General features: G+C 41.5%; 1 protein-coding gene across 1 annotated transcript in view; it reads right to left on the minus strand.

Moving 5' to 3' along the window:
* Positions 1-221: 221 nt before the first annotated feature.
* Positions 222-25,604, minus strand: part of tmem132e (transmembrane protein 132E) — a gene marked incomplete at both ends in the record, with an annotated part of 141,865 nt that continues 116,482 nt past the window's right edge. Inside the window, 3 exons of the mRNA XM_083890275.1 lie at positions 222-1,292; positions 9,141-9,335; positions 22,309-22,588. Coding sequence (XP_083746401.1) covers positions 222-1,292; positions 9,141-9,335; positions 22,309-22,588 — 1,546 coding nt within the window. The remainder of the gene's footprint in view (positions 1,293-9,140; positions 9,336-22,308; positions 22,589-25,604) is intronic.

Below are 25,604 nucleotides of genomic sequence, written 5' to 3' on the forward strand. Positions count from 1 at the left end.
CTCCAATGAGCGTGATCCTCTGGTCAAGGTCTTTGGCTTCCTCCGCTCCCGTCAGTGTGAGTGTGTATGCGATTACAGCACTGTGCAAACTAAATGGAACAAACCTGAACCAAAACGACAGCTGGCCTTTCTAGTTTTGGAAAGAATCTTTATCTTTCACGTAGGTGAAAAAGAGAAAAATAGAAAGTAACGTTTCTTTAGAAAGCCGAGAGCTTCTCATCTCAGGCTATTTCTTTTATTCTGCGCATGTAATCGTGCAGTTCCTCTGGGTCTTGAAAGCCCATATCCTGGCACACCCACTGAATGTCCTCCTCATCTGCGATGGGGATGGAGTTGTAGGGCAGCTCCTCTGTGGGCAGCGTGGTAAAGGTGGTGAACTTCACCCTCTTGCGCTTGGAGGTGGGTGAACTGGCGTCCTCGCCGTTCTCCTTCGTGGAGCCTCCGGAGCTGCCGTCGCCGCGACCGTGGACCTGGCTCTGAACACTGGTCTGGGAGCTGCCGCTGCTGTGGTGGTCCCCGTGACAACAAGTCTGTACGCCCTCCAAAGGGTTACTGGGGCTTTCTATCTGCTGCGGGGACAGATCGCACTGAGCCCTCAGCGGCTGGCCGTTCCCCAGGAACACCCAGTGGTGGGAGTGGTCCATGTTGGCCTGGCCCTCGGGCGGGATCCGCTTATGCCGGTATTTCAGCACAAAGACGATGCAGTTGATGAGGAAGACCAAGATGGCCAAACAGAAGACTCCCAGTAGAGCGTACATCCCGATCTCTAGGTCGGTCATGTTGCGCGGCGAATGCACAAAGTTGTCCTCCTCCTCTTCGTCGCTCTCAGTCGGCTGCTCCTCATTGCTAATTGTGGGAAAATTGGTGTAATCAATGGGAACACTCGCAGGCTGCTCATTAGACGTCTCGTAAACTCTTCCATCGACGTTGGGATCGATGATTGGACGCCTGGTAACGGGTGCCAGCTCAATTTCCCCCTCTGTGGTCACCTCTTCCTCCGAGTCTTCCTCCGGGCCAAAGCGGACCTTGACGTACACCGCCGCCGACGCGATGACGCTTTTGCGCTTGGTCTTCTGGCAGGCCTCGCCGATGGTCATTTCCACGCGGACTATCTCGCCCAATCCCTCGCCTTCTGCCACCACCACGGGCCAGCGCTGCTGAGGCTCCTGAGACACCGACACCACCTTGTCGTCCAGCGTGGAGGCGTTGAGGTTGTAGTCTTTGGGGTCAAAGTAGGTCAGCGTGGCGGCCGTGTTGTCGCTGAAAAACATCCAGATGGAGAAGCTGGCCTCCTGTCGGACAGAGAGAGAAACTCAGAGTTACTTTTCAGGGAGGAGGAAACGTAGAAACACACTCACACTCAAAGGAGCTGAGGAGACGCCGTCTCACCAGGATATCAAGTTAATCACATCAAAGTCAGAAAGTTACAGCCACAAAGATGAAGAGAAGATGTTAAGTGTATTTTAATAAATATGAGAGAGGAAAGTCGCTCTGTGTTTGATTGAAACTTAAGAATTTCTTCACCGTAGCGTACTTTTTTAATTAAGACCCAGCTCAAGTCAAAGCATCGCTGATATTGGACCAATTTGGACGATTGGACACGTCGTCTGGGCAAAAGGTTTTTCTTGTGTGGTGTCCTACAACTATTCTTCCCAGAAGTTCTGCACTTGAGTTTCTCGTGAAGAATGAACTGTCCTGACCAGAACCCACTTTGTTCTTGCCACCCTGAGAACAAGAACAAATTTCTGTGTACCTGCGGCATACGTAGAGGCCTTTTCTAAGACGATTCTAAGACGACATTCACGTCATTTCCACTTTAAACAAGTCTGACACAATAAATGCAAATAGAAAACATGGCTGGAACCTTAAAGAACTTCAAACTGCATTGCACCTCTGAGTGTACAGCCTGCCAGAACTTACTGGAAGTAGAAGAACTGATTTTAAGAGCTCAGGACAGAGAGAGACATCCCCAAAATGTTCGTATATAACAGCCTCAGGATAAAACTCAACAATCATCCATCGCTGTAGTGAACCTGCAGCTTTAATATCCATCCATCCATCTTCTACCGCTTTTATCCTCCACATGAGGGTCACGGGGGGTTGCTGGTGCCAATCTCAGCATTCGCACAATGGCCAGTCCATCACACTGGCCCACACAGAGACAAACAACCATATACTCTCACACCGACGGTCAATTTACAACGTCCAAATTTGCCGCCTAATCCCCAAATCTGCATGTTGTGGAGGAAAGGAAACCACGAGAAACGGCTTTAATATAAAGAAAATATGTGCCTCTGCCTTTTGTTTGCATCTCTCCAAGGAATAATTCAAAAGATCAGGTGCCATTCTTTCACTGACGGTGATTTGAATTATCTGCTCCCAACTGAGCCTTTGAAGCTCTGGACCTGCACCAAGGTCTACATCTACATCTCCAGAGTATTGGTGAACATCCGCAGTATGTTTGTTTCCTCATGTGTGTGATCTCTGTGTGTGTGTGAGCACCAGAAAACCACTTTCAAACAGAGAAGGAGAAGGCGAGCAGCGGCTGCCTCGTCCTGAGGGCGACAGCTCTGCACCACGGACAGATAAGACTCATGCGGCAACGTGTGCTTCCAATGATGAGCTCTCTCTCTCTGTGTGTGCATGATATTCTCATTTTTTTCCCATTTTCTATCACTCTTCAGTGTCGGCGTCAAACTCCCTCTCCCTCTCCTGCAGAGAAACGCTTCAATTCCTGCCTGGCGCTTATCTGACAACATTGATCTGCTGCACAGCAGCGACGGCGTGGCTGTAATCACAGCAGCATTGTACACTTCCATTTGTTCACAACGCGCTCGCAAAACATCATCAGCCGACAATTAGCGGAGGCAGCACAGAGGGAGAATGTTTTTAAAAATGTAAACAGAGTTCGACAGGTGTTTATTCTTTTTTTTTTTTTGCTGTTATTCAAAAGGCAGTTGTTTATACGACCATTCAAATTAAGTGAAATTAAAGGGAGGAACATATTCAAGTTGAAAATATACAGCCTAATGCTGTGTGCATCGATCGTGCCGCGGGATCATTTTGTACATTTTGTGACGCGATTGGATAACATACAAGTCGCCAAATTTCCTTTCACCATCAACCAATGCATTGTTGTGGAAATGTCTACAGAGAAGAAACCGTCGTCTTGCGTGGAGTATTTCAGGGTTCTACGTCGTAGACAGGAAAGTAAAGAGCAAATCTACGTGCTAACATGTTAGCTTTCTTTAAAACGACGGTGCACACAGGGTAATTTCACTTTTTGCTAGTTCAAACATGAACCTTCAAAACTTGTTAATTTTCAAAATATACAGTCTAAAAGTGCATCAGACCATCTAGCGCAATTATAACATGGTCCAGCAGGAGGCACTGTGAGCAAAGTTTGGCCACTTTCAATGCCTTCTTGGTCCAACATTTCGCTGTGAAATTTGGTGGACAGAGGATAAATTTTTGATAATGACAAAGAAGAATTTCGGGTTCTACATCGTAGACAGGAAACAAAATCTGCGCGCTAACCTGTTAGCTTTCTATAAAAGGAAGTACAGTAATACCATGGTAAGTTTTTTTTAGAGGGAAACTTTAGAGGGAAAGTTTGAACACAATCCTTTAAAACCAGTTCACATTCCAAATATGCAGCCTGGAAGTGCCTCAGACCATGTGGCGTGACTGCAGTGTGGTCCAGCAGGAGGCACTGTGAGCATCGCCTGGTTGTAGATCCACAATTTGAGGCTGCTTTATAACTGCTGTGGTAGTATTGCAGCAGCAGCTCAGGTCTTCTCTTGTGGATCATCTCAGGACACGAGAATGAGGACACAGCCTTTGATGTGGATGATTTGAATAATACATTGAATGACTGTGCAATGACAAAACTGATTAAGGCAAAAATAAAAGAGACGAGTGGATGTTTGGAGACGGACAAAACAACTGGCAGCTTCATCTTAAAGTCCATCTGATGAACCTCCCATACCTTTAGCATTCAGATTCTACAATCAAAATAAAGCTTGATTTCCTTCATATTGATCTTGTAAGTACATCGTTTCCATGGTGTAAACCATTTAATGTCAGACGTTCAGATTTTTTTCCCTCCCCCAGCAGATCATAATTCTACAGATCCACAAAATTCTTCCTGCTAATTTCCATAAATTATTCCGCAATTTGGAGGACGTTTCATACATTTTCATATTCCCTCTCTGATTTGTGCTTCGTGGCACCGGAGAGAGAGAAAGAGGCTTTTCTTGTGCGGATGTAAATTAAACACAAACAGCTGGGATTATAAAACACACATACAGAAAACAATCTCCGGGAAACGTCGTTACTCGGCGTCTGCGTCGGCTGCAGAAGGATAAATAATCATATCCCGCTTCATTTATGGCTTATGGAGTCGCTCATATCAAAACACACAGTGGTTTATGAGGAACCTTCACACGGTGGAGCTCTCACTTCTCAAACGCTCCAACTTTGAGAGAACGCAGATGGACCTTGATTGTGCCGACGCTGCCCATCCATAGTCGATGTGTTTCATTCATTTGTGGAGTAATAGAGGACGTTTGGGTTGAAGCTTTTCCCCGTGAAACAGAATCAAACGGCTTTAAATAGCTGCAGTGCTCCTGTGAGAGCTTTGCCGGCAGAGGAATTGACTGCCTTTTATGGCTCGGCCATGGAGAGCACTTAGGACAATACATTACAATAATTAAATCTCAAGGTAGCCAAGAAGTGGAAAGCAGGAAAAATGGGAATTTAATGCTCGCTTCTCTCTCTCTCTGACGCCGATGCTTCATGTGGTTGTCGTTGCATTTTGAGCGACACACACACACACACACACACACACACACACACACACACACACACACACACACACACACACACACACACACACACACACACACACACACACACACACACACACACACATTTTAGATACTTTATTCAATTCCGCATTACAAGTAAATTTTCATTAGGAATCAAATATTTTGAATCATCAAACACACACACATCCATTGTTGTCATGTAACCAAGTACAAATACTCCAATACATTTCCTAAACAAATTGTGTACTTTTACTGCAATACATTTACTAAATAAATTGTGTACTTTTACTCCACTGCATTTACTAAATAACTTGTGTACTTTTACTCCAATACATTTACAAAATAAATGGTGTACTTTTACTCCAATACATTTACTAAATAAATGGTGTACTTTTACTCTACTGCATTTCTTAAATAAGTTGTGTATTACTAAATAAATGGTGTACTTTTACTCCATTACATTAACAAAATAAATAGTGTACTTTTACTCCACTGCATTTACTAAATAAATTGTGTACTTTTACTCCAATACATTTACTAAATAAATTGTGTACTTTTACTCCAATACATTTACTAAATAAATTGTGTATTTTTACCCCACTACATTTCCTAAATAAGTTGTGTATTCCTAAATAAATTGTGTACTTTTACTCCACAACATTTCTAAATAAATTGTGTACTTTTACTTTTACTCCACTACATTTACTAAATAAAGTGTGTACTTTTACTCCAATACATGTACTAAATAAATTGTGTACTTCTACTTTGACTCCACTACATTATAAAGTGTGTACTTTTACTCCAATGCATTTACTAATAAACTGTGTACTTTCACTTTGACTCCACTACATTTCTTAAATAAGTTGTGTATTCCTAAATAAACTGTGTACTTTTACTCCACTACATTTCCTTAATAACGTATGTACTTTTACTTTTAATCCACTACATTTCCTAAATAAGTTGTGTACTTTTACTCCATGACATTTCTTAAATAAGTTGTGTACTTTTATTTTTACTCCAGTACATTTCCTCTAACTCTCTTTGTTACTCGTTACTACCAAATAAAATCATCATCATCAGAAGAGGGGTTAGTATTATGGTCTGTATTTAAATAGAGCCTTTTTCGTCTTGATGAACTTCTTTGACACAACAATTTTAACACATTCACACACTTTTAACATGGAGTTAAGTGTCTTTGCTCAAGGACACATGTAGACTTAGAAAATGCAGGAATTGAACCTGTGACCTTCATTTTAAAGGAAACTTTTTAATATGATAAGTAATTAATTATAATAAGTAATATGATAAAAAAGTGACTTTAACGTCAATCAAAATCATTTGCTGGTCGTATCACCTTTAAGGTACTTTATACCAGACGGCTTCTCCCAGGTGAAAGGATTCAAAGAGGACATTTGTAAATGTTCTTCCATAATGGATTCTTAACAATCACAGTATTCAAAGCTGAATCGATGGGTGCTAATATTTCGCCTGGACTTGGCCACTGTTTGGTTTGCGTTTCCATTCACTGCAGCTGCCTTTGTCCTTTTTATCACCACTGTGGCTGGAGCTTTGGAGATATAATTTTATTATTACTGAGAAGTGAAAGTGGTGCCTGTTTGTTGACTGAGCCACCGGATTTGGGATTTGCAAATAAAGTTTGTTTTTCTGCCTCTCAGGAGGGAGAGAAACAAGGAAACAGAACACTAAGCATTAATAAGGCATAAGAAGTTTATGTAGTTGGGGAAATGCAGAACTGCTGCATGCACTGTACTAAAATGCTACATGACAGCTCCCCAAATACCCATATTTAAAAAGAAAAAAAGACTTTTGAAGTGGGGTTGTACCATGTACTTATATTTTTACGCGCTCTGTGTTCTCCCTGTGCAAAATCAGCGAAAACATGCAAACACTGGGGATATCTGGGAAAAATAGATAAAAGCTTGTTAACAAAAATATAAACTACTAATAATAATCTGTCTGCTGGTAGTATTGGGAGTGTACACGATCGTATGTACATGATTTCCACTCAACAGAGAAGAAACAGAAGTTTACGTCGCTTTGTAAACGAATCGCCCACCTGCACCAAAGTCCATTGAAAAAAACATACATTTTTAGCTCACAGGACACACACGTTTCTGCTCAACTGCTGCGTTGCTTAATAAGTTTGTGTGATTATAATATATCCGAACAAAGACTTCCAAACACAGAAGTCACAAATGAACACATGTATACAGTAATAAAGTCAGGAGAGAACATTAACAACTAAAGAATCCTGTGAGGTAAAATCACAGTTTTTGTCAATGGGGTTTGGTGCAGCTGAATGAGCAGATTACATAAACAAAGAAAACTAAAACTGGTTAATCAATTTATCTTTATTCTAAAGATAAATTACACTTAAGATGAGGTATATAGACGAAATTAGCACTTTGTCCCCAATTATAATCTAGATTTTATCGTGCCTCCCTTAATCTGACTGCTTCAAAAACCCAAAACTATCCCTTTAATCCAGTAGCTTGGAAAAAAAACTATATGAGAACAAAGTGATATCACATTTATGACATTGAGATATATTTGTGAAGATATTTCACTGAATTTCAAAATAAAAGTGTTGATATGGAACAATATGACGTTCACCATGAATAAAACATCCTTATGATGCAAAATTAATGTATAAATAACAAAATCAGACTCCATATTCAGCATCACATGCAGAAATATTGAGGTTGGCTGTGTAAATCACTTAATCCCCCTAAATCAGTGTAGTCTGTGAGCTTATATAATGTAAGATATTGATGAATTTTTCATGTAAAACATTGATTTATTCATATGTTTTGAGTCTGTTTACTTTTTGGATAAATCTGTGTTGATTTTAACTTAATAAAAGACAAGGATGGTTTATAAATCCTTTGTGTTTGAGCCCAAACATGAGCAGCGTCGTCCTCAATTAGGAATGGAAAAAAACCAAAACAAAAACAGGATATTTTCTTTAACTTCATCCATAACCATGAGATTTTAACGTGAAAGCAGCACTAACACTTCATATTTAACTTAAGTGCAGTGCTGGTAACTTTAAAAACAAGCTCCACACACTCAAAAATAAATATGTAGTCAGGTCTTTGGTGCCCTTTGCATGTTTTTACAACACTGTTGTTCATTTCCCAGATTATTATGCACTAATGTTTGCTGGGATTTTGTGCCAGAGAGCAAATGCCTCAGGTGGCTCTTACCAGAAAACACAAACACAAACGCACTTTTCTTTTCCCGTTACTTAACATCACATTTCACTGACCTACATTTGTTCCCTGGAGACTTAGTCCAACCTTAACGCAAAAAACACAACGTGCCAATCTCTACCCACGACCTTCTGCACGTAATTGGGCAAAATTTGTCTCTGGGAAATGATATTTATGTATAAATACATTTTTAAAGTTTTATTGTGTACAAACAGCAGGGAAAATGCTCATTATTTAATGTTAAATTGTGTTTTTTGCATGTTGTAAACAGAAGGTATCAGTAAAGTCAGTAAATGGTTTACAAGGTCTCTAATTATGACTAAAAACTATTTTCCAGTCAAATAAAAAAATGACAGCTATGGTTCAGATGTACAATGGATCGGTTTGATTCCCAGCTCCTGGCAAGAAACTGAAGCCCAAAATGGCTAAACTTCATATCATCACATAAAGTTAAGTTATTTAAATTTAAATTAAAGCTAAATATGGCATTTAGCAAGAAAATGCGATCTTTTTGTGAATTTTAACCCTTTCCTTCCCAGCTCTGCGAGAACGTTTAATGTTTGATGCGTTAAGTAGAAATGTAATTTTATGTTGGTAAGACTACCGAGCTCAGACGCGTTCGCTCATTTACGAAACGTGCAAACGCCAAAGATGGATGCCAAATTCAAAATGGCCGACTTCCTGTTGAGTTGATGCCATGGTCGCAATAGAATTTTTGTTCGTCTTGGGCTTTGACATGTTTCCAATAAGTTTTGGAATTCGGTGCAACTTATTTCGACTCTGTCCTGCTGGGTTTCACCTTTGGGGGCACTACTGAGCCATTTTGCACCACATTTACGCATTCCACTTATTTTATATATATATATAAGGATTTTTGCGAGTTCTGATTTGCGTGCTAATTTTCTGACATTTTCACCTAAGTTTAGTACGACAAAAATGCGATCTTTTGGGAGTGCTCGGGCCCTTTTAACGATCATTTACCATAAAAGTTTTGCTGTTTATGCGATGTTTTGCGATCTTTCTGTGAATTTTAACCCTTTTTCCCCCACCAACACAATATAAAATCATGTTTTCGTACCTGTTTTGGAGTGGTGAGAGTCTGGATGCCCGTTGCCTTGGCGACCATGGTGTGGCTGTTGCCGGGGCTCGGCTGCAGCGACAGCGTCAGACCGGAGACGGTGTGAACCCGCAGCTCTGTGATGGAAACCTTTTCGTCCGTGACGGAGAACGCCGACTCTCCGAGCACCGCGTCCACGGCCAGTGGAGACTCCACCTGCAAAAACACACAAAAAAACAAACTTTTATTGTTTCTCTCCATGACAGACGGACATTGTTCGAGTCCAGGGTGGACACGAGCTTTATTGTCTTTGTGAAGCTCATAACGTCCATGACAAGACAATTTTTGATTAAAGTGCTGGTGTTTGCTCCGGTCTGTCTACAATCCACATGTCAATGCTGTCGCTGTCTATCATTGTACGAAACAAACAAAGGGAAAAAACTAAAAAGAAAAGGTGGAGAGGCAATCAATCAGGCAGTGGAGACACACAAAAAAAGGGTCAAGGCTTTTGTTTTCAAAGACAGAAACACTCGTGTCCATCTAAGCGTCTCCACGTAGAAGAACAAGAAACATTTATAGCTTCTCCCGTCTCTCTCGCAGTAATTCCAGGGGTTTTATTTTTGTGTCTGACAGGAGTGTGAACCCGGTGGTTTACTCTTTAAAATATCATCGTTTCACTTTGCAACAGCAGCCTCAGGTCACAGAGGGACTCGCTCAAAGGGAACGGGCGAATCAGCACAAACGGTGACCTTGTCACTTTCCCAACTGTCTTAAAGTGGAACGACGCAGGATTTTTACCCCAATTTAACAGCTTCAGAGTCACTGTGATGGTTCAATGTCTTGTTGCGGGGAGATTGGTTGGCTGTCTCCACTGCCCCCTATTGTCTGTTAGCGGAATGGACGTGTGTTCTTACAACAGTGAGGATAAAAAGAGATGGATGTTTACGTAAAAATATGCATTCCTTGACTTGCAAAGTTACACTTTAAATCCTTTCTTCTGAGGCTAAACCCGTCACCAGTGCCTGATTTTGAAAAATGCCAAAGAAGTGGGCTGAGATCTGAGAGTTTTTCAGTTTTTATAGTTTAGGACAATAGTCTCAATCGCTCACACAAGAGAACAGAGCAAGAGAAAGACATGTTTATAAAAAAGGGGGAGGAGTCTGAGACAACAAGCCTTGAACCAGTGACGCAAGAAGACGTCAACACGGCGTTTCATTCACATGGAAACAGCGTTTTAGGATCTCTGAAACGATGCCGTGTTTAAGGAGAATCTTTTCAAAACGACAAAGAAAAATATCGTTTATGTTCCATGTGGTTAGGGACTAAGAAAGCCAATGGTAAAAATTGAAAGCAGTAGCTGGTGTTTGACCAGAGAGGGCAGTATATACACCAATTTGTATCAAAACACATCATTTCACTACATTTACAGTAAACTGTGTATGGAGTTGCCTGAAAAATGTCTATTTAGACTTAAAATGTTCTCCAGTGTTGCATTATTTCAGTGTCATGGTCTAATGTAACCAGTGTATTTCAACTTTCCTCATACAAACACACCATTTACAGTTTGTTTATACATTTTTAATCCTGAAATCAGAATTCAGAAGGTGGAACTGGTCGTAACTTTGTCACCCCTCTGTTTCTGAGTTGGAAATCCAGTAGAAGGAACGTCCCCTGAAATCAGAAATTCCGAGTTCCAACCACAATTGGAACGCACCATACACTACACCATCTAGTGGTTAACATGTGCAAGTGCAAGGGACAAACAAAAATGTATTAAATCAGTCGTGCTTCTATTTTATCCTTAGACATGTTGTTGCCAACAACGGTGAGAAAGTATGAATTATATTAGAATTATATAAACATTTACATAATATAGTAGTGTGTAAACATGAATACAAAGCAGTGGCACAGGTGTATTTATGGTGACAGGCTGCGTGCATGAAGAAGGCGATTTTATTATTTTCTTGCAGACTCTTGTGTTGCTTGTTTTTTGCCGAGTTCATTTATGTAATGATCTGCATGGAGGGCAGCGCACAGTACATTACACTTATCAGATCATAACATCGCCATGGCAACCATGGGAAAATAAAAATAACAGGCCTGCGACTCGGAGAAGTACATAACGTTCATTTATTGTCGTGCCAGAGATTTACAGTTGGCGGGGGGGCCATAGTAAATGTTCAAAACATTTGCTCCGGTTGCCTGAATTTGACACAATAATAAAACAGCCGCTGCTAAACTTTTTATTTTGAGCTTTTCTGCAGCTCGATCACACTCCTTATCCGAGAGCTGAAGTTTACTGAACTGAGGTTTTGTCAAAAGGTCAGGAGTGAAGCTTTCTCCCACTTCAACACACCTTTTTTTTCATTTGGCCCACTCTTTTTTCTTTGATTAAAAATAGTTTTTAGAGCTGTGACGTGTCTTTTTGTCTTTATGTGCAACACATTTTTGAATTTACTGAATATTAATTCCATCATAACCTTTCTCTAAACCACTCTCTTTCACTCTCACACCAAAGTCCATGTTTTTGCCACTTTTTGTCACCATTACACAGTCTAAACCTGTTTGTGTATTGTATTTTTACTTGATTTTCATCTAATATTTCTTTGTATATATATATATATATATATATTTATATATATATAGACGTGAATTGAATGAAAATAAAAGAGTCATCGAGAAATCTCTCTGTGTTTTGTTTGTGAAGTGGGAACTTGCTCTTCTTATTCATTGAGCTTTTTGCCTTCACCTGTCCTGAACTCTCTTTCAAACCCAGTCCACATTTTTTTTTTTGTACATTCTCACACAAATGTCATGGAAACACACGCACGCACGCACGCACGCACGCACGCACACACACCTGCAGAGATAGCTTCTTTCTGGTCCGACAGTGACGCTCGTGTATTTACGACGCTCTTCAGAACGAGACCTTCACCGCACCACCTACGCGGTGACGCTTTATTCATTAGGTGTCATGACTGTTTTGTGTCGCACAGAAAAAGGGGAAAAAAGACGAGGAAAAACCATGAGACGAGTGTAATGTTCTTGACTAATGTCCTGCAGAGGTTAATATTCAGAAACAATGGAGTGCTGCCATTAGGCGCGTACGTATGTACGATGTTTCCCCTGCAGCTCCTCGGATCCTCTGTCCTTGACATTTTGCTTTATATGTCGCTCTGTGTGTGCTTGGTGGCCGTCTGTGTGCTGTCATAACATGAGGAAAAGGCTCTCCAGTCACAAAATGAAGGCGCACAAAGACTATTGTTTCAACCGCCCCTGTGCTTGTTTGCTTACATAGAACACTGTAATTATGTGACATGGTCTGTTGCACTTCTAGGCTGTATGAGCCTTTATGCCTGATAAGAGGCAACAAATACAACACACACACACTAGCTTGATCTGTAAATGGCTGCCTAAACTCTGCAACAAACTAAAATATTTGCATTAAACGTGTGTTATTTTTGAATTTCAAGACTGTTTTTCCACAAGTTGTTGAAAGACGGCGAGGATTAACAAGTCACTTCATGGGCAGTGACGAAGAGGAGGTGAAGGTCGTGTCCCGAGCAAAGTCAACTTGTGTAAATAATAAAATAATAATAATAACCATGATAATAATAACAGGGCCGTGCATAAATCCTGCTGAGGTCAGAGCCAGCGGAAAGTGCTAGCTATTGATCGTCTGCTGTTCCACGTTAACTTCGCTGAAGAAAAGAAAATCACAAACACAGTTGAAATCGATGCGGGCGACCGTGTACGAAATGTCACAACACGATTGGCCACATTGTGCATTGATTTTCTGTGATCGAGAGACAATGTAACCAGAGACTGTTTGTTGTTCGAGTAATAATCTCTTTCAAAGGCTCATATTATTGTGTGGGCTTTTATTCCTCTGCCGCCGTGTATCCAGAGATATTTAACAACATTACACGTCCGCCCACAGACGCCAAAATATATCAAGACGAGGCTGAATATGTGGACTTTAAAAACATACATATGAGGTTCACTGTGCATTTTATGCTGCTTCTTTTCTTACTTTTCTGATACGTGCAGATGAAATAAACTAAGAAATTCATGAATGAATGCAATAAATATCTGTGTTTTAGTCGTATAAACACACAGCTTAAAACACACACTCGCAAATTAAATTACATTTTAAAATACCTATTTAAAGGAGTCTTTTTATCCGACTAAAATAACAGCCAAACCTGTGGTTGTATTTACATTTGTATATATTATAAAATAAATAAACTTTAGACTTTAACAAAAGTCTGGCAGTCCAAAGAAAATCAATTGGTGGGCCAACATTGGCCCACGACCCCAACTTTGGGCAGCCGTATCCTATATGCTGCTTCAAAAACACTTATATAAAAGCATCTCTTTATTCTCTTCTCACTTTTCTTATCAGTAATTAATCTAGAAATGCAAGAAACGCCTGTTTTAATCATATAAAAACACAGTTATGGACAGTTTTAATCGTATTACTGTCCGACGGTTCACTTGACAGGCTTCTAACTTGGCAGGTGACTTATTTAGTGCAGCAGTGTATGGAATACCGACTTTGACGTTGTTAAGATAAAAAATGCAAGAGATATTGGTAGAAATTAAAAAGAATATATGGCTAAAAGAGCCACAAACTCAAAAATATTAAACAGATCCTGCACAAGTTCTATTAAAAGTGAGTTCTATTAATTTACAAGTTATTTTCTATAATTTCTATCATGAGTTTCCTACTTTAGATCACGTGTAAATCTTTAATTAAAAAAAGCCAGTGTGTAAAACAATGAGCACACGTTTATTCATCCTTCTCTTGGCACAAATGCTGCGTTTTTAAATTGGCATCAGTTGGAGAAAAGCGCTGGCTCCTGAGCAGAGGGAGAATGAGCTTCAAACAGACTTTTGTCACATTAAAAAATAAAAGATGAAAAAACCCAGGAGTCCCCAATTTCTCTGTTACCAATATCTGAAATAGTCTGCGGTGTATTCGCTGATGAAGTGCGGCAATTTAATCTTTAGTTTCCCTCAGATTAACTCATTTAGTTCCACCAAAGAAACCACGAGGATCTGTTTTAATGTTGATGACCAGATCAGTGGAGTAACGTCATAAAAATCTACATTAAGACTTCGTCTTAATAAGATTTAAAGACCGCGTAAAGGAAATGTGGAGGTTCTCCTCTTCACATAGTATATATATATATAGGTTAGAAAAATGTGGAGTAAAAACTTTAAAAAAAGATTCTCTTCTGAATTCTGTTTAGGATTTTTTGAATAGTGTCTCAAAATATGACTCTGAACCCTGATGTAAAACCATGCTAACCACAAAGATGAAGGAAATTAATTAGAAGAACAGACTCTTGCTGTGAGGCTGCAGTACCATCAGAAGACAAAGAGGGCGACAGAGAGCAGGACTGTAGCTAAAGTTCGTCTTTGTTTGCGTACAGTATGTCGTTAAAATGCGTTCACAACGTGGTGAAAATGACGCTTGTTAAAGAAAAGGTTTCAAAGCAGCGTTTACGTTGATTTTCTGTACAAAAGTGACGTTTGCGAACTTTGGCATATACTTCGCCTCCAGTGGACACGCCCCCAAATTTTATTTTCCAATGGTCTAATGTAATAATAATAATAATAATAACAATAATAATAATAATGTGTGTGTCATGTGTGTGTGTCAGTGAGCAGAGGTCAGCCGTGCTGGTGTCAGCTCCCTCCAGCTCAGCTCGCGGCTGAACGTGTCATCGGCGCTGCAGGCAGCGGCCGAGTGCAGTGAAGCAGCAAAGTAGTTCCACTTTACATGCTCTTCATCAAGCTGCTACTCCTGTCTGTCACCAGACGCTCACGGCGTCGTCTCGGCCCAGCCTTCGCTGACGTTGGCAGGATCACAGGATCAATTACGGCGTCCGAGTGGCGGCAGATTTAACACTGACCGGCGCAGGGTTTTTCTTCTCCAAACACGGACCAGTGCTCGCTCACGCCGGCGCAAATGACTTCCATCAAATGACATTATCTTCTGCCATGCCCCGCTACAGTGCATGCTTGTCTCCTCCAACCTTGTGCTCAATAAATCACACTTGAGCATGGGGCAACGGGATATCAGTGGAAGATTTATTCACGCCGGCGCTGCAGATTTCATTAGCCGCCTTATGATGTCTGCTACAGAAACAAACACACCTGAGGAAGAGTCACCTTTCAGGCGACAAGGTCTGCTCGCACGTTTACAGGGAGCTGCACATTCACCACTGAGAACTTGACTTTGTTAGGTTTTTGAATTTTTAGGGCGACCTTTAGCCACTTAACAAGAGGCTCAGCTTCTAAAATCTAATCCTGCTTAAGTCTTAACAACATGTGTGCTGACAACATGAGTTTCCCTCATTATTACACAACTGTTTCCAAGTGGAAACTAAAGTTTGTGTGGTTTTTTAAACTACTTCCCTTCTGCACCAAAGTCCATAGAGAAAACGAGTGATTTTACATCACAGCACACAGGAGTTGTTGATCCAATTCTGCCTCAATTAGTGAGTTCAAATGTGTTGTTTTGTGACCTTTGGATTTGATAATCTTTGTTTCGATTTATCTCAGTGACAAAAACTCAACATAGGATGCAGAACTTGACCAGCAGCTCCTGTGTTTCCATGAGCTAAAAATGCTGTTTTTCTCTATGGAGTTTGGGTAATTGATAAACTTAAGTTTTCAAAAGGTTAGTCAGGTGTAAGAATAACAAAAATATTCCTACACTATATTAACAATATATCTGGTGCTTTTAACTCATTATTACACAACTGCTTCCAAGTGACTGTCCAGGGTGTACCCCGCCTATCGCCCAATGTCAGCTGAGATGGGCACAGCGCCCCCCTGCTACCCTCTGGTGGAGGATAAAGCGGTAGATAATGGATGGATGGATGTTTTCAAGTGGAAACTAAAGTTTGTGTGGTTTGTAAACTACTTCCCCTCTGCACCAAAGTCCATAGAGAAAACGAGCAATTTTACATCACAGCACACAGGAGTTGTTGATCCAATTCTGCATCAATTAATGAGTTCAAATGTGTTGTTTTGTGACCTTTGGGTTTGAAAATCTTTGTTTAGATTTATCTCAGTGACAAAAACTCAACATAGGAGGCAGCAGTAGACCAGTAGGTCCTGTGTTTCCATGAGCTAAAAACGCTAATTTTCTCTATGGATTTTGGTGTGGGAGTTTGGGTAGTTATCTGGTGCTTTTAACTCATTATTAATCAGTCTTTAAGAAGTGGAAACTAAAGTTTGTGTGGTTTTGTAAACTACTTACCCTCTGCACCAAAGTCCATAGAGAAAACAAGCAATTTTACATCAAAGCACACAAGAGTTGTTGATCCAATTCTGCCTCAATTAGTGAGTTCAAATGTGTTATTTTGGGACTTTAGTGTTTGAAGTCCTTCATTCAGATTGACCTCAGTGACACGAACTGACCACACGAGGCAGCGGTAGACCAGCAGGTCCTGTGTTTCCATGGGCTAAAAAGTCAATAAAAGGCCGTTTAGTGGTCAAATTAACATATTCTTCAGATATTGTAGATTTAGAAAACACTGTGTGAGCCGTTTGTTAAGTGACTGTTGGCAGTGCCTGGTTCTTACTGCAGGGGGCGCTCACAGCTCATTCAGCACAGTCCATGTGTTACAGTGCCTCACATAATTACAGATAAGAATCACACACCTGTGGATGACCGGTCACCTTTCAGGCAACAAGGCCTCCAAACACTCCAGAGAATCACACATATCTCATTAAAGCGGCACAAAGTTGACCGTTAATACGTTGGTATTTCTTTTCGCACGAGGATTCTTTGCATTCCAAACTGCACAATATTTCACCACGATGATAATGGCGGGATCTGCGCGAGGCAATTTAACCGCTGTCACGACGCTTCATGACAGCGGTTAAAGTCACTCTTTCAGGTTAAAAGTAGACAAGAAAATCACAGCAGTGAGAACATGTCGTTCCTACTAATTCAGGCACATTTTTGTGTACCTACAGACGACGTGTGTGCGTGACCGTGTGAGATTGTTGTTTTTCAAGCAGGTGCACTTAAAAGTACTATTTTTATTTTGAAGCTCAGACCATGGGGAAATTGTTTTTTCCCTCGGGAGTGTGGACGTGCGGGGGACGCAGCAACATGATCTTTTTTTGTTTTTCGTTTTTTTTAAAGAAAAGAGAACACAGCGGCTTCATCCTGCAGGTAATTATACTTTTCACCAGTGTGTATGAATACATGGAGAGAGGAATTAAATAAAAACGAGAGGTGAATGAGCCTGTTTGTGCATCCTGTCAAAAAAATCTATATTTGATAAGATACAAAAATATGAAGATGGTGGACCTTGTTTGTCTCTCAAATGGTTTTAAATGAAGTTGCTCACAAATACAGTCATACTTTTACTGTTAATGATCAATCATTTCATTCCATGTTGGTATTAGATGACAAATGTGATCGTGAACTTTATATTTGACCTCAAAACAAACTCCGTCCTCCATTTTAGAAGAATTGATGGACGCGTTTCATGATGCCGTCCACCTGACGAGCACTGATGTAAAAAGATCCAAATCGTCTTTGAAAGGGTCGAGCTGATGAAACACAGACGTAACACATGACACGGATGAAAACATGACCTCGCTTTCAACTTTTAACCACCCCGGCAAAAAAAATCAAGTTCCTGTAACATACATGATACATTTTAAGGTAAAAAAAACATGGTTGTATGGTTAGGGTTAGGTTAAAATTAGGGTTAAATGAATAAAAGTCCTCACAGGGTCCCTCATGATGCAATAAATGGTCCACGATACCGATAATATTGCGATACGACGATTATCTGTGATTATCAATACAAAGCGATACATCGCAATATCGGTCTCACGATATACTGTCGAGAACAAAGGAGCAGCGCCACCGTGAGGAGACATGAAGCAGCGACACCCAGCGATTAAAACTGACAGAGACTTTAGAGAGCCTTTATTTATACAATTTATAAAGATTATAATATAGTTTGACTATGGTATACATACATTTTATGATGTGTTATCAATTATGTTCAACTTAAATCACTCAGAAATGAACATACATCCACTATCTTTACAATATAGATCAAACTATTCTGTAGATGTTCTGTTCCTATTCTGCTGTAATTACTGCATATGGGCTGATATCAGTCAAATAATCCCCGCGCCAAAGATTTGACTTTGAATTGAGTCCAAGTCTGTCTTTTCACACTGAGAGCCATAGCTATTGTTCATTAATCCTCGGGATTAAACGTCCAACTCCCACCAGGTTTGGTTGGATTCTGGGAAAGTTCACGATTCTGCTCCGTAACCACGGGGTAAATAAACGTACGTTTGTGGCATTAATTAAGAACCTGCTATTGATACTATTTTAACCTCTAAACGTCTTTTGTGCATTCTTACATTGGAATAATTCATTTGCGCAGTAATCATCCGTTCATCCAGAGACAAAGACGTCACATGTTGGGGGGGGGACATTGTGGAAAACGTGGACAAAAGACGCTCCGACGTTTGATTCATATTCATGAGCTGGTGGACAATTTGCATCCGTCTCTCAAGACTTGGACAGAGTGAAGATTTCATTGTCGAGAGAAGTACTGCTCATTTCCAGAAGATCAGCATAACAATCCCAGCCTTCACTGTGAGGCCTTTGCTCTCTGCTGCAGCTTTTAAACGGCTTTCCTCCAAGCCATCGCTCATTCACGCTGAATGAAAAGTCAGTCAGCGGAGATCTCCTTTCTCGTTTAAGGACCTCCCGGTATTATTATTATTTATTTTTTTTACAGCTAATGCGCAGAGATTCGGTTCAGTGTCCACGGGTCACGTGACGTCCTGGTGGGACATTTGACACGCAAAGAAGAAAACAATGGACAGCATCCGTCTCTGAAGACACATTAAATGTCATCTCATTTATGAGCCATGTTAGCAACGTGGCTCTGAGGACGGAGACGTCCTCCCACTGCTTTGTTATTATGGCACAGACATTCACGGTGCAAAGAGGATGAATCGTGGTATCTTTTGTCAGCCAAAAGTGACGTTAAAGGTGGAGCATGCAACATATTTTTGTCATTACTGATCAATAATTTCATAATAACCTTTCCTTTAAGGGATCTGATAGAGAACTAGACTTCTGTACCTCTTCTAGACCCCGTTTATAGGTCTTTTTTTTAAATTTAATCTAATAAAACAAGGTCCCATTGAGATTAATGGCGCTTTTCCACTATACAGTTACAGCACGGCTCAACACTACTCTTTCCATTACTATAGTTCCTCCTAAATGTGGGCTGGGTCATCATAGCACAGCTGCGTGAAACTGCCGTGATGTTTTATACACAACACAAACACACAAACTAGTGACTTGTAAAGCAGTTGTTTTCGGTGCTTCCTGCATGACCGCAACTTAACTGAAATAACCACTGAACAGGTCGCGATTCGGCTCAGGATTCGAGTCCGAAACTTGGAGCAACCTCACATAACTCGACCTAGGATTCCAAGATGGCTGCCACCAAACAAACACTGCTTCTCTTAACATTATAAGTAAATTATCACTGTTTAATTTAAAGACATGTTGCTAAGCTACACGTATGTGCACTGGTATTGCTATCATTGGCTAAAGCACCTTAAAGAAAGCAAAAGATAATTCTGTGAATTTGAAAGTTTGTTCTGGAAAAACACTGACACAGAGGTCATATGAGATAACATTCCTGTGTTACCCTGGATTTCCACTGGACGCGGAACGGCCGCGGAAATCGCGAGATTATCGCGCGATCTTCCGTGAACACCGCCGGCTCCCAAGGCTCCGCGCCGCTGCCGTAACGCGCCCGGTGGGGATTGCCGCCGGGCAGAGGATCAAGCAGAACCGCCCTGCTGACGTTCCGCGGCTGTTCCGCGTCCAGTGGAAATCCGGGGTTACAGGGATGTTCAGACACAAAGGGCGCCACCTATTGGCTGTTATACAATACGAAAGGTTGCTAATCTAGCATCAACAAATCCTGCCTACACTGCAAAGAAACCTACAAAAAGGAAAAGTGAAAAACAGAGTTGGATGAAACGCAATTCTAGGGATTATCGTCTGATTATCCTTCACATTTGTGTCCGTGTTCATCTGGTGGGCAGGGCTAGCAAAAGATAAGTGATCCTGATGGCAACTTCTTCAACTCATGGACACACTGTTGTGTTTTCAGCCAAACTCCAACCACTTGCAGCCATCTTGCTCATTAGCGCCTCCTTCACTTGTGAGTTATATGGCAACTAATTGGCCTAATCAGCAATATTTGAAAGGTCATCCATGGGAAAACACTTAACTTTTACACTTCACTGTCATCCACCTGATAGTTTTAAGAGCATCAGCCGAGTTTTTAAAGCCTTTCTGAAGACTTTATTTTCTCACAGTTGCTCTGTGGCAAGTGTTTTATTTTTTTTTCTCGTAGTAAACTGGTGCGCAATTATTCACACCCTTGGGTAGATTATAAATGATTCACTGCTCATTTAAAATGATGAATCAGCGACTTATATCTCCCCCTCCTTGTTCCTCTGTCATCTGTCGCATCAATCAGGCCGACTGTATTCTTCTCCCCGACAGGCCCAAACTGGGACCTTTGACGGTGATCAAAAACTCAAAGAAACACTCACTGACCGATCGTTTCTCTCAGTCGTCATTGTCTCAGCTCATGCCAAGCCTCTTATCATCTCGCAACATCTCAGCATCACGTCTACCACTGCTTTTTCCTTCTATGTACACACTTTCACGACAGATTGTGACTTCTTTAAACACCTTCAAAGGTATTTTATGGACCGTCATGCAAGAAACATCCAGCGCTAATGCTAATCTTGACCAGGACTCCCTGGAATAAGAGATCCTGTATCTCAACCAGAGCTTCCTGGCTAAATAAATTTAAAAAACCAGAGAGAAAATGAAGAAAAACTGGACTATAAATGGTAGAGCTGACATTCTCAACTAATTGAAGCTACCACTAACTTAAGAAAACTCGACGGACAAAAATGACGCGAGTCGCTGTCCAGGCTACTCTGGCAAGATATTTTGATTTGTTCTCCATTCATTTTGGAAATTTAACCAATTATGAATAGTATAAAAGGGACAGATTTTTGTAAATGTTGTGCATGTTGAAGCCTCCCAAATAATGGTATCATGTTGGAAAGACCCAGGCTGCCATGGCTGCTGTTGTTTGCACAAAGCAGATTGCACACAATGCGCGACTCTGAGCTAAATGTTTTCCCTCGTCTGAAATTTGGGTGTTTCAGGAGTTTTCATGCATGTTAAAGCCGTTAAAAATTAAATCGTTTGAGAGGGCGAAGACAATGATGAAGTAGAAGAAGAAGAACAGGGCCTTCACTTCACTCCATGCTTGGATAAAAACCACAGGGGGAAACTTTCTTATTACAGCTCCAGTGAAGACTTCACAGATAAGAAAATCCTAACAATAATTATATTAATAATAATAATAATAATATTTTTCTAACCATTTTTCTTCCATGGCAGGGGGACACAATGAATTAAACCATGGGACATGTTTTTTCAAACAAAACCCCTGGTTAGTAAAAGCTATTTGGGAAAGAAAATAGAGATGAGAGAAGGTAAAATTACAAACCAAACACCGCGGCAACCATCCATCACAGCTTATCGACCACATCTTCGTGTAATTGCCGCGGTTGGGTACGCAAAGCCTCGGACGATGGTGTTATTACAGGTGTGTCTTTAAACAGCGTGGATACACCGTTCCCGACTTTGCCACGGATACTTTGTGCCCCTAAATATCAGCAGTAAATCGAGGAGCACAAAGGCATCATAATAAATAGAAGTGATGACCCAAGCTCGGGAAATAAATCCAAAGTTTTAATAAAAGACAATTATCCTTGAACAAGTCGGTGACAGTCGGAGAGAGGAGTAGCGTCTTTAGCTCCCAACAGCTGCTGTAACGTCAGGAAGAGTAATGAGCTCCGGGTTTGAAATCTTTCTCCCTCAGCTCACAACCTCAGCCTTCATTTTTTTGCGCGCGGCGGCTGTGGAGAGCACATTTAAGCCTCAGCCTACCCACTTTCATGCTTCTCAGCCAGAAGCATCATTTTTCATCCACGGGACACTTAATTATTAATTTCCTGATTTATGTGAAGTTCCAGCACCCGACGGTATTAAAAAGGTGGAACCACTACTCACCTTCAGCACGGTGGATCCCAGCTCCAGGCCCACCAGGACCGTCCGGTCCACCAGCTCTGCAATCCTGGGGTCAGCCACTTTCAGCGAGTCCTGGACCAGGTCGGTGACGTCCACCTGCCAGTCGGGCCCCAGCATGGTAATGACCTGGTCGGTGCCCTCCGTGGACGTGGTGTGGAACTGGGTCAGAACCTTGACGAGGGCTCGCTGGTACTGCAGCGTGCAGCCCCGACTCACGCGACGCTCGTCATCTTCATCGTCCGCATCGCTGTCTCTGGTGCTTCTGTGGAGACAAAAGGAATAAAAATACTTGTTATATCAAAATATTCATGGATCTGATATGTAGCAATAAACACAACTCTCAATGCAGATAAAAGTAATTGGTTTAACATATAAAAAAGCCTTTTCCCCACATGCTGCATCAAAACATATCATTAAAGTTTGACCCAAAGTGAAATTGGCCTTATTTTAATCTTTGAATTCACCAAAAGAACCATTTTTAAACCACCTACAATTCCTTTAAGGCCCACTAGAGGGCCTTTGGGAAGTTACATAAAAATGCAGATGTACTGAAACATGAACGAGAAGCTGAAGTTTGTTGCTCAAGATTTTACCCGAAAACTATTGGGAACCAGCGCCCGAAAACATCACCAGTCGTAACTTAACATAAGAACCAGTAACATCTAATGGTGAGACTGCAGATTGCAACAAAATGGAGGACTTGTCCACTCCTGTGCGTTCCCAAACTCACAATATCCGTCTTACACAAACAAGGTCTTGTCGTCGGCAAACATGTTTACATTTCAGTCGGCTGACGACAAGGTTCTCTGAACTTCTCGTTCACACCCGTCACCACCTTCTTGGTTGGATTATAAACCGGATGAACTGTATGTGGGTGGAGCTTTCCAGCAGAAGCTGCCTGCTGATTGGCTACTGAGTGACAGCTTAATGGACTGATAATAGACACGGGCTTGGAGTCAGTGTACGTCTGGAACTCATTCCCCAAAATTGCCCTCAGCGACATCAGAAATTGGACTTCCAGACATTTGCTTCTTAAAAAGTGTTGCTTGATAATATTGAGACAACTCTAATTCCATAATAAAGCCCTTCTATATGTCGCACACTGGACTTTAAATGTAAATCCAGCTGCTGCTAACTTACGCTCAACAGCGTGAAATGATCCACGTCTGAATTTGTGCCGACTTCCCTCCTCCATTTTTACAATTTGACATCACACCACTGATGAGAAAACCTGGCTCGGCTCCACACGAATCCATCACATTATCCGTTGCGATGAAGCGACGGCAGGAGAAAAAAATGTCCTCCACGCCAGCAGGGAAGGAGACGAGCACCAAGGAGCACGAGTTCTGGACCGGTGCCCCTACTTATTTCACAGGAGCCCTGGGCGGCCGGGTTAAACACGCCAGGTGCATCCCCGACCGAGCGCAATCTGCTCTGCAGCAAGATGCATGAGTTACCCAACTTCCCTCAGACGGATTTGACAGCCTGCCAGTTTCCCCTTTGGAGGAACTTCTCCACTTAATCTTTGCTTTGACTTAACGATGTGAACAGCTTGAGAGTCAGGAGAGGCAGTGGGGAGATCAACCGCCGACCAGATCCCACCCACCGAGCCAGTGACCGTGTCCGATTATTGGGCTGAGCACTTCTATGCTGCATGGGGCCTCAAGAGAGCTAATACTCTCACCAGCAAATACATCACCTTTTCACCCAGCTTTTAATGGGTTTGATCATTAATCCATCTTTTCTCGCCTCCTCCTCACACCTCTTCATTACCAACCTTTTCTTTGGCAGATAACTTTGTGCCAGAGACTTTGCAGAGCAGAGGCAACTTGCAATCGAAAAGTCTTTCTAGCTACCGGCTTCATGACAACTGAACTGGAAGTACACCTCCTCAACTGCTTTTTACTGCAAATTTCTATATCAGATTTGTTATATTATATAAATTTGTCAGCCATTTTCTTTTTCCGCACTTCATAATGGCAGCCACTCACTGCACTCAGTCACATAAACGGTGTCAAGGCGACCCAGCGAAGTTTAAACCCAGCATCCGAATGAGGCAGAAAGGTGATTTAGGTGACTTTGAACGTGGCAAGGCTGTTGATGTGAGTATTTTTCAGAAACTGCTGATCCACAGGAATTCTCACGCACAACCATCTCTTTAGAGTTTCCAGAGCCTCGTCCAGAGGAGAGAAAATAGCCAGTGAGCGGTAACGCCTTGTCGATGCCAGAGGTCACAGGAGAATGGTCAGGCTGGTTCAAGATGATAGAGAGACAACAGAATCTAAGCCTGGTTCCCACACCTTGGTTGACATCAAATTCAAGGACTTTTTAAGGACTTTCCAGGACCAACTCCTTCAAATTCAAGGACAGAATGTGCTGACGCTGTTTAAGATGGAGGGAAAAAGTAAGGGCAACTTGTAGGAGCATCTTCGTCCATGATGGAGTCCACTTTTATTGATCTGGAGCACGCTCTGCATCTGGACAAGTGATTGTCCATCTTGGAATTTTCTTTTCCCAGGCATCGCGTCGTCATTTGCTTTCTCTTGCTCAACTTTACTTGCTCATTGTTCTGCAGGGAATCTCACGTCAACGGCAGACAGTGGACAGTGTCCACAACACCGCTAGTCATTAGTCCTGCATAGTCAAGCAAAGCAGGGCATGAAACAGTAGGTGGCGTCGTAACAAACATACGAGAGACATTTACCAAAAACATCAACTTCACTTCTTTCTTGCAAAAAATTCAAGCACTTCCAATGAACCACGTCTATTCACACAATTTCAAGGACCCGCAGGAACACTGACTGAAATAACCACTCCATTTTTGAGCGCACAACACTTCAGACCTTCAAGCAGAAGAGCTACAGCAGCAGAAAAACACATGGGTGCCACTTTATTAGAGGCGATCATTACCTGATACGTAAATTAATGTTTATCAACTTTACCGCTTTACCACACTACCAACGTTTCAACTGAATTTCAACCAACAGACGAGCTTCGAACAAGCATGAAAGAGGTAGATATCGAGCCAATAGACAGGAATACATTGCTGTTATGGAAGGAGACAAATCCAAAAGAGTTAAAGGCATTGTGTGTTTGGATTGAGCTGAAAATAAAGGTGTGAAGTAAAAGAAAACTTCAGATTGGACTGATGATTCCATGGCCACGGCTCTCTACCCATTCATTAAGAAAGACGCCTGAGTGCAGAGGCGTTAACCCGATCGCTGCCAAGACTTTCCTTGAAGGACTTTCTTTGTACCGTCGGATTATAGGATCTTCAG

This window comes from Microchirus variegatus, assembly GCF_963457635.1.
Source record: "Microchirus variegatus genome assembly, chromosome: 5".
Taxonomy (NCBI): Eukaryota; Metazoa; Chordata; class Actinopteri; order Pleuronectiformes; family Soleidae; genus Microchirus; species Microchirus variegatus.